Genomic DNA, 10,250 nt, shown 5'->3' with positions numbered 1-10,250 from the left:
GAAACATGTCTTTAACATACAGAAACATGTTAACATACAGAAACATGTTAACATACAGAAACATGTCTTTAACATACAGAAACATGTTAACATACAGAAACATGTCTTTAACATACAGAAACATGTTAACATACAGAAACATGTCTTTAACATACAGAAACATGTTAACATACAGAAACATGTCTTTAACATACAGAAACATGTCTTTAACATACAGAAACATGTTAACATACAGAAACATGTCTTTAACATACAGAAACATGTTAACATACAGAAACATGTCTTTAACATACAGAAACATGTTAACATACAGAAACATGTCTTTAACATACAGAAACATGTCTTTAACATACAGAAACATGTTAACATACAGAAACATGTCTTTAACATACAGAAACATGTCTTTAACATACAGAAACATGTTAACATACAGAAACATGTCTTTAACATACAGAAACATGTCTTTAACATACAGAAACATGTTAACATACAGAAACATGTCTTTAACATACAGAAACATGTCTTTAACATGTTATGACACACTGTTAATACATGTGTGTGCGTGAGTTCAGTCCAGATGTTGGCAGCTGCAGTTTGTCCTCAATAAGCTCAGAGACACAAAAGAGTTCACAGAGCAGAGCTAAGCTTCACTTTAACAGATAATGGATCCTACATACACACTATATGCACACACAAGACTATACACACTATACACACTATACACACACACTTTAGCTAATATACATCAATAGTTAGTTACTATCATTTTGTAGTACTAGTTACCATGTTGTTAAATGATATGTTGTTAGAGGACATGTTCTTAGATTATATTAATTACATGATAATACTTTAGGTACTTTGAGTATTTAAAGTACTGGTTTGATTTTGTTGTAATACTACTTTACTTTTACTTCAGTTTGGTTTTGAATGCAGTACTTTTACTCATAGTATTCTCACAGTATCTATATTTAGGGCCCGAGCACGTGGTGCGAGGCCCTATTGAATTTATAACTTTGTATTTATACTTTTACTGAAGTAAATGATCATAATACTTCACACAGAACAGAAGTAATGTAACTAATTACTTTTTCTGTTTGTATCCTCACACAAACTCTGGCTGCCTTAATTTTGCTGATAACCTGTTAATTTTATTGTTTTTCACTCACATTACATGATTACTGCAGCGACCCGGCGACTCAAATCACTTAATGCACGGTGATTGAGGCCAGGCGGGCGGCGGCCTCCTTTAGCCAGATGACTGTTGATATTTGCTTTTAATTTAAGCAATCCACGACAAGACTCATTAACATGCGGCGAGATTAACTGCTTCAAGCCGAGGTTATCCGCCTCTTAATGCCTTTCACAGAGATAATCCCTGCTAACTTGGATTGGAAGCTACAATGAGATCAGCACTCACTGAAGAGAGAGGAGAGGCCACATCCAGGACCTGAACCCAGACCTGAACCAGGACCTGAACCAGGACCTGAACCCAGACCTGAACCAAGTTTAAGACAGTCTGCGGGGACGTCACGGAGACTACATCCAGGTTTGAGACAGTCTCTGGGGACGTCACAGAGACTACGTCCAGGTTTGAGATAGTCTGCGGGGACGTCACAGAGACTACGTCTAGGTTTTAGACAGTCTGCGGGGACGTCACTGAGACTACGCCCAGGTTTTAGACAGTCTGCAGGGACGTCACAGAGACTACGTCCAGGTTTTAGACAGTCTGCGGGGAAGTCACGGAGACTACGTCCAGGTTTTAGACAGTCTGCGGGGACGTCACGGAGACTACGTCCAGGTTTTAGACAGTCTGTGGGGACGTCTCAGAGACTACGTCCAGGTTTTAGACAGTCTGAGGGGACGTCACGGAGACTACGTCCAGGTTTTAGACAGTCTGCGGGGACGTCCAGTGTGTGATAACTTTTATTTTGAAATCTGTCCGTCAGGTTTTGGACCTGTAGATCTGAATCAGTCACTTCCTGTTTTCAACAGGTTCCTGTTGTTTCTTCAAGATGGCGTCCTCTCTTCAGGATCGAGGTCAGGGCGAGAGAAGGGGGGCGGGGCGAGGGTCAGCAGGGTCGGGGTCAAAGGTCATAGTATCAGCTTGTGAAAGTGTCTTCATCAGCGGCGAGGCGTGACACTGAGGGCTGATGGGAAAGTCTGCGTGGACTCTGCGGCACGCGTTAGCATGGTGGCGTGGCGCCTGATGGCGGCGGCGTTGGCACACGCTCAGTACTCATTAGCCATTAGCTTGTTGTTTGTCTGGCGGCCTATAAGATTACTCGATGTAAATGAAGGTGGGGCTCCGTCTGCGGGGGGTCCGCCTCCAGAAGAACACACACACACACTAATTTAAAAAGTGTAATCCGGAGCCGGAGCTGTGTACAGCAGCGAATTAGGTTAATCTATTTGCATAAATGTGCATTTATGAATAATTAGTGGGCCAGGGGGGGTTGGGGGAGGACGCGTGGCCAGACTATTGTTGCCGTTGACGGCGGTCAACAATGGAGCAACGAAAACAATGAAGACAACAGAAAGCTCAGGCGGACTCCGCCGTCTGCTCAATTACTGCTATCACTTACAGCCGGCTGCACGCCGCGCTACACCTCGTTAATTTAATTACAGCTGCTGATTTAATTGGTTCATTAAAGGTTTGTTTAACTGTCAGCAGCTGGAAACTGTTACAACTGTTAAGACTCCAGACTGAACACGCTAAGACTTAAGACCTAAGACTGCACAGACTAAGACTGAACAGGCTAAGACTGAACAGACTAAGACTGAACAGGCTAAGACTGAACAGACTAAGACTGAACAGACTAAGACTGAACAGGCTAAGACTGAGCAGGCTAAGACTGAACAGACTAAGACTGAACAGACTAAGACTGAACAGGCTAAGACTGAGCAGGCTAAGACTGAACAGACTAAGACCTTAGACCTAAGACTCCAAAAACTAAAGTGTAATGTTTACGTCAGCGTAGGTGTGTAGCTGATGACCTCACTGTTGATGATGACATCATCATAAAGTGTGATGTGGACGTCAGCTGATGGTGAAACGGTCGGCGTGGAGCTTCTGCTGCTCCGTGAACGGAAACAAAAACCCGGTCTCAGGGGAGCTCCGCCTCCTCTTTTCATGACCACCACCTCCATGTTCCCGCCAAAAATCAATCAATGAACCAATCACAGCGCGGGGCTGAACGACCAGAGGACAACTCACCAAACTGTGTGTGAACTCAACAGGTCCCAGATTTAACCTCATGAAATACACAGAAATATATACAGAAATATACAGAAATATACAGAAATATACACAGAAATATACACAGAAACACACAGAAATATACAGAAATATACAGAAATATACACAGAAACTCACAGAAATATACACAGAAATATACAGAAATATACACAGAAATATACATAGAAATATACACAAATATACACAAATATACATAGAAATATACAGAAATAAACAGAAATATACACAGAAATATACAGAAATATACAAAGAAATATACACAGAAATATACACAGAAATATACACAGAAATATACAGAAATATACACAGAAATTGTGTTGTAGTGGCTGTTGGTCGTTTGTTAGTGGACTTCATGTCCGTTAATAAATGAACCGGGCTCAGCAGCTTCTATGGACATGATGGCAGAGGAGAAGAGAGTGAAGAGGACGCTGACGGAGGAAGCTAAGAAGAGAAAAGGAGAGAGTGAGCGAGCAAGAAGCCGCCGGACAAGAGTAAATGAACGACGTCCAACATGGCTGCCACAGACAACTTTAAGATGATCAGCTGTTCGACACGCAACTGCAATCACAGAGAAGATGAAGATGATGGAGATGATGGAGATGATGGAGAAGAAGATGATGGAGAAGAAGATGATGGAGAAGATGAAGATGATGGAGATGATGGAGAAGATGGAGATGAAGATGATGGAGATGATGGAGATGATGGAGATGAAGATGATGGAGATGATGGAGATGATGGAGAAGATGGAGATGATGGAGATGAAGATGAAGGAGAAGATGAAGATGATGGAGATGATGGAGAAGATGAAGATGATAGAGATGATGGAGATGAAGATGATGGAGATGAAGATGATGGAGAAGATGAAGATGATGGAGATGAAGATGAAGATGATGGAGATGAAGATGATGGAGAAGATGAAGATGATGGAGATGAAGATGAAGGAGATGATGGAGATGATGAAGATGATGGAGATGATGGAGATGATGAAAATGAAGATGATGGAGATGAAGATGATGATGATGGAGATAAAGATGATGGAGAAGATGAAGATGATGGAGATGGAGATGAAGAAGATGAAGATGATGATGATGAAGATGATGGAGAAGATGAAGAAGATGAAGATGATGATGATGAAGATGAAGATGAAGATGATGATGAAAATGATGTAGACGATGAAGATGATGAAGATGATGAAGATGAAGATGAAGTTGATGGGGAAGATGAAAGTGGACGAGGATGAAGAGATCAGAGCCGACAGAGAACAGACAAAAGAATCAGAGAGTTTAATCTGAAGATTATTTAATCAATCTGCTGCTGACAACAACCTAATCCACACTGTTAGACAACACACACACACACACACACACACACACACACTTAAACTTCTTTTCAGATTAAAAGTCAAACTGATGTTTTTTGTTCTGATTTTGTCAAAATTAAATAATCTGTAAAAAAAAACTGTCATCGTTTTTTATTAAGACCACAGAAGAAGAAAGTGTGTGTGTGTGTGTGTGTGTGTGTGTGTGTGTGTGTGTGACACGTCATTTAAACATGATCTATGTAAAACATGTGAGGTCACTGTGAAATAAATTAATATATAATAAACAAACAAATAAATAATTATTTTCTGTTTCGTTTCAAACTTTGAAATAAAGATTTCTAATAAAAAAACTGCAGCTCGACGTTTCATGTTAAAAACTAAAATAATCGGATTTAATCTGTCAGGATGAAAAAATCAAAAATCTTCTTAAAGTTTCATTTGTTTGTTTTTATTGTTTCACTGATTAAAAAATTGAAGACACAAAAATGTTTTTAATGAAATCAGATTCACACTTTGTCAAACATTAAAAATATATAAAGTATATTTTACATCTTCATCTCTGTTTATTGATATTTTATATGAAGTTAAAATACAAATAATCTCATTTATTCAAATCATGAATCATAAAGTATCAGGATACTTTACATCAAAAATATAAAAACCTTTGATTTGATTTCATTCTGACTCATAAACTGTTTTTAACGTTTCTTTGTTTTCTGTTTAATTCATTAAAGGTAGAAAATGCTCCTAGTCTGTCCTGGTCCTGGTCTTGGTCCTTGTCTGGGTCTTGGGTCTTGGGTCTTGGGTACTGGTCTTAATCCTGGTCCTGGTCCTGGTGTGGGTCTTGGGTCCTGGTCTTAATCCTGGTTATGGTCCTGTTCTTGGGTCTTGGGTCCTGGTCTTAGTCCTGGTTCTGGTCTGGGTCTTGGATCCTGGTCTTAATCCTGGTCCTGGTCCTGGTCTTGGTCTGGGTCCTGGTCTTAGTCCTGGTCCTGGTCTGGGTCTTGGGTCTTGGGTCTTGGGTCCTGGTCTTAGTCCTGGTCGGATTGAAGTTAAATTGGTGCCAATTAATCCCCCTGGATTGAGCCGCCCCCTCCGCCCGCCTCAGATCTGGCTCCTGATTGGCTGATGCTCTGATCCCGCACAGCCCGCAGCCTGATAAATGGAGCCCGCCAACGGGACCATCCCGGTCTGTCACCGTTCAGGACCATTGATCCGGATCAGCAGCATGACGGCTCGGGAGGACACCGAGGAGAAGCCCAAAGTGAAGCTCTTATCTCCGGGCTTCGGCATCGACAAGTCCCGGCTGCACGGCTCCGGGTTCCGGTCCAAAGGGTTCGCCATCACCGACCTGTTGGGCCTGGAGTCGGACCTGCAGGTGCGGCAGCAGCCCGGAGCTCCTCCTCCGGGTTCGGGCTCCGGGCCCGGGGCGGAGCCGCATGGAGGCTCCGGGGCCCTCGGCGGGTTCTCGTTCCCGGGCGGGTCGCTCCCTCTCGGGCTCGGCTTCCTGTGCAGCCTCGCGGCGCAGCAGCCCGCCGGAGCGCCCTGCTTCCTGCCGGGTCACCTGCCGCTGCTGCAGGCCCGGGCCGAGAACCACTACATGCAGAACCTGGAGGCCCAGAGGGACGCCTACTCCGGTACGGCTCGGCCCGGCTCGGCCCGGTCCATGATGCTTTTATTTTGTAAATACTGTTTTATTTATGATTTTAAAGAAACTTTTTATTTTTTATGTTCGTGTCAAAAAGTTTTTTATTCTTGTGCTTCAGCTCGGCTCGGTTCGGCTCGGCTCGATTTTAATGAAGTGATTTTAATTCAAGTTGATTTTTATGTCGCTTCAAAAAAACAAAAAAATAATTCATTACAATTTTAACGTTTTTAATTTAAATGAACTCATTAATATTCAGAGCGTTTTGTTTGGGTGTTTTCCCGCCTTGGCCTCGGTTGTTGTCGGTAATCAGCTGATCGATGATCGATGTGTCCGCAGATGAAGAGGGTCTGTCGGACCGCAACGACCCCAAGAACTCCGCAAACTGCCAGAAGAGGAAGAAGAGGAGGCACAGGTGAGCTTTATTCTGAAAGGTTAACATTCATTCATTATTCATAATTATCAGGGTAAGTTCGAAATTAAATTAAAATCAAAGAAAAAATTATTTAATGAAAAAAGTTTTTTATTAAAATATTTTTTTTAGTTTTTTAAGAAAAATGTAATTTATTTTGAAGTTGGATGACGTCACTGTGGTTCTGGTCCCTCTGTGGTTCTGGTCTCTCTGTGGTTCTGGTCTCACGTTGTGGTTCTGGTCTCTCTGTGGTTCTGGTCTCTCTGTGGTTCTGGTCTCACGTTGTGGTTCCGTCCTGTAGGACCGTGTTCACGTCTCATCAGTTGGAGGAGTTGGAGAAAGCGTTTCATGAAGCTCATTATCCCGACGTCTACGCCCGAGAGATGCTCGCCATGAAGACCGAGCTGCCCGAGGACCGGATCCAGGTGAGACCGGGTCACAGCTGATCCAGCAGCTGATCCATCCAGACATCACTGATCTTTGAGATTCAAACTCAAATAAAGATAATTTGAATATTAATGAATGAACCAAGTCTAAATTCAGTTTGTCGCCACTTTTACAGAAAAATACACTAAAGTTATTTTACAGTAAAGTTATTTTAAAGTACATTTACATTTATTTTACAGTAGTTATTTTACAGTACATTTACATTTATTTTACAGTAGTTATTTTACAGTACATTTATTTTACAGTACATTTATTTTACAGTACTTTTTTTTTTACAGTAAAGTTATTTTACAGTACATTTATTTTACAGTAAATCTATTTTACAGTACATTTATTTTACAGTAAAGTTATTTTAAAGTACATTTATTTTACAGTAGTTATTTTACAGTAGTTATTTTACAGTACATTTATTTTACAGTAAAGTTATTTTACAGTACATTTATTTTACAGTAGTTATTTTAAAGTACATTTATTTTACAGTACATTTATTTTACAGTAATCTGGATGAAAATGTTTTTTACAGAGATGTTACTGTAAAAACTAAAACTATATTTATCACTGTGACCCTGTAAACTGCTTTACTTTCATTAAATATTAAGTATTAAAGTTTTGGAAAGTTTTTGAATGGTGTCAAATTTTTCCAGGTGTGGTTCCAGAACCGGCGGGCGAAGTGGCGAAAGCGTGAGAAGTGTTGGGGTCGCAGCAGCGTCATGGCGGAGTACGGCCTGTACGGGGCGATGGTCCGACACTCCATCCCGCTGCCGGAGTCCATCCTGAACTCGGCCAAGAACGGCATGATGGGATCCTGCGCCCCCTGGCTGCTCGGTGAGCCGCATGCACGTCAGTGCCACGCACACGCACCACACCGAGCAGCAATACACAAAGACACAGAGACACAGAGACAAAGACACAGAGACAAAGACACAGAGACAGAGACAAAGACACAGAGACACAGAGACAAAGACACAGAAAGACACAGAGACACAGAGAAACAGAGAAACAGAGACAAAGACACAGAGACAAAAAGACTCAGAGACTCAGAAACACAAAGACACAGAGACACAGAGACAAAAAGACTCAGAAACACAAAGACACAGAGACAAAAAGACTCAGAGACTCAGAAACACAAAGACACAGAGACAAAGACACAGAGACACAAAGACACAGAGACAGAGACACAGAGACAAAAAGACTCAGAGACTCAGAAACACAAAGACATAGAGACAAAGACACAGAGACATAGAGACAAAAAGACTCAGAGACTCAGAAACACAAAGACACAGAGACAAAAAGACTCAGAGACACAGAAACACAAAGACACAGAGACACAGAGACAAAATGACTCAGAGGCTCAGAAACACAAAGACACAGAGACAAAAAGACTCAGAGACACAGAGACAAAAAGACACAGAGACAAAAAGACTCAGAGACTCAGAAACACAAAGACAAAGACACAGAGACAAAGACACAGAGACACAAAGACACAGAGACTAAAAGACTCAGAGACTCAGAAACACAAAGACACAGAGACACAGACAGAGACAGAAACACAAAGACACAGGGACAAAGACACAGAGACACAAAGACAGAGACACAGAGAGACAAAGACACGCAGAGACACGTTCATGATCACAGACATGTGTAATAATCTGTGTGACTCGTGCAGACTGAACTGAGTCCGTCTCCGTCTCCGTCCTCTCAGGGATGCACAAGAAGTCTTTAGAGATGTCGAAGAAATGTTCCAGCCCTCCGCAGTCGGACTCCACGCACTGCGACTCTTTCTGCGACGCCCCGGAGCGACGGGGCGGCGGAAAGTCTCGGGAGGTGGCACACGAGGCGGAGCACGAAGAGGACGAGCTGCTGGAGATGGAGGACGAGGACACGGAGGAGGAGGTGGCCATCGACCTGTCCAGCTCCTCCAAACAGCAGGAGGCCGCAGGCTCCATAAGGACCGCCTCCTCACCACGGCGACAGAGCAGCGGCGAGTCGGACGAGCACAGCTGAAGGCTGGAGGACGAGGCAGACATGATGACAGCGGTGTGATTTGATTGGCTGTCCTTTCAGGGATCACATGGACAGCCAATGTGTGAACAGCCATGACATTGTTTGTTACTATGCAGGTTAGCATGCTACGTGTTAGCATGCTAAGATGTTAGCTTCATCAAATGTAAAATTAAAATGTTAACAAGCGCTAACTGCTAATGACATCACAGTTATTAGCATGTTACCATGTTAACAAGCGCTAACTGTTAATGACATCACAGTTATTAGCATGTTACCATGCTAACAAGCGCTAACTGCTAATGACATCACAGATATTAACATGTTAGCATGCTAACAAGCGCTAACTGATAATGACATCACAGATATTAGCATTTTAACAAGCGCTAACTGATAATGACATTACAGTTATTAGCATGTTAACATGCTAACAAGCGCTAACTGATAATGACATCACAGATATTAGCATGTTAGCATGCTACCAAGTGCTAACTGATAATGACATCACAGATATTAGCATGTTAGCATGCTAACAAGCGCTAACTGCTAATGACATCACAGTTATTAGCATGTTAGCATGCTAACGGTCATCAGGAGACAGTGGGATGAATGTGACGGCGTCTGTGTGTCGTCTGTTTCGTGTTTTTAAGAGACAGTTTCATGTTTTATTTATTCTGTTTTGTGTTTTTAAGACGAATGTAAATTTAAATGTCATATTTAAAAAAAGTCTGTTTATCATCGTGTGTGTGTGTTCAGCAGGACAATAAAAAACATTATTTATTTTTATGAATCACTGGAACTTTTATTTCTACCAAACTGCAGACATTTAATTACATTTACATTAATCAGAATAAACTTCATTAAAGAAACTTTAAAACATTTATTTGTCAGTCTCAGACTTCCATACAGTGTTTATTATTAAATAATTACTTAGATGTTAAACATACTGAAAGCTTTGTACTAAAACAACGATAACGATGATTAATTAATTTATTAAACATTTAATTATTTATTTCATTTAGTTTTCTTCCAGACACAAACAGTAGAATATTATAAATAATTTAATAATAACATATTAAATATATTTGAAGCGTATTAAATATTCTGTTTGTTTTTAATAATTAATTTAAACATTCTGACGTCACTAACGTCAGTCGAGCAACTCGAG

At 41.4% G+C, this 10,250-nt stretch overlaps 1 protein-coding gene across 2 annotated transcripts; it reads left to right on the top strand.

Annotated features, from left to right (window-relative positions):
• The first annotated feature begins 5,732 nt into the window (after positions 1 to 5,732).
• vsx1 (visual system homeobox 1 homolog, chx10-like) lies at positions 5,733 to 9,736 on the top strand. 2 transcript variants are annotated; one of them, XM_027275509.1, is made up of 5 exons: positions 5,733 to 6,214; positions 6,562 to 6,637; positions 6,936 to 7,059; positions 7,726 to 7,906; positions 8,784 to 9,736. In XM_027275509.1, exons 1-5 carry the CDS (start codon positions 5,740 to 5,742, stop codon positions 9,083 to 9,085), a joined length of 1,158 nt encoding a protein of 385 aa, XP_027131310.1. In that variant the 5' UTR covers positions 5,733 to 5,739; the 3' UTR covers positions 9,086 to 9,736. The 2 variants fall into 2 exon arrangements, with proteins under 2 accessions (XP_027131310.1, XP_027131309.1); XM_027275508.1 differs by having other exon boundaries at positions 7,726 to 7,921.
• The last annotated feature ends 514 nt before the right edge of the window (positions 9,737 to 10,250 follow it).

This window comes from Larimichthys crocea, unplaced genomic scaffold, assembly GCF_000972845.2.
Source record: "Larimichthys crocea isolate SSNF unplaced genomic scaffold, L_crocea_2.0 scaffold143, whole genome shotgun sequence".
NCBI classification, from domain to species: Eukaryota; Metazoa; Chordata; class Actinopteri; family Sciaenidae; genus Larimichthys; species Larimichthys crocea.
This window is presented reverse-complemented; position numbering and strand designations above follow the sequence as displayed.

Bases quoted from the DNA above. Each gene is read 5' to 3' on its own strand.
- vsx1 (XM_027275508.1), top strand. From the start codon at position 5,740: ATGGAGCCCGCCAACGGGACCATCCCGGTCTGTCACCGTTCAGGACCA. The intron at 7,060-7,725 runs GTGAGACCGGGT...AAATTTTTCCAG, and splicing joins TGCCCGAGGACCGGATCCAG to GTGTGGTTCCAGAACCGGCG. The intron at 7,922-8,783 runs GTCAGTGCCACG...CCGTCCTCTCAG, and splicing joins GCTCGGTGAGCCGCATGCAC to GGATGCACAAGAAGTCTTTA.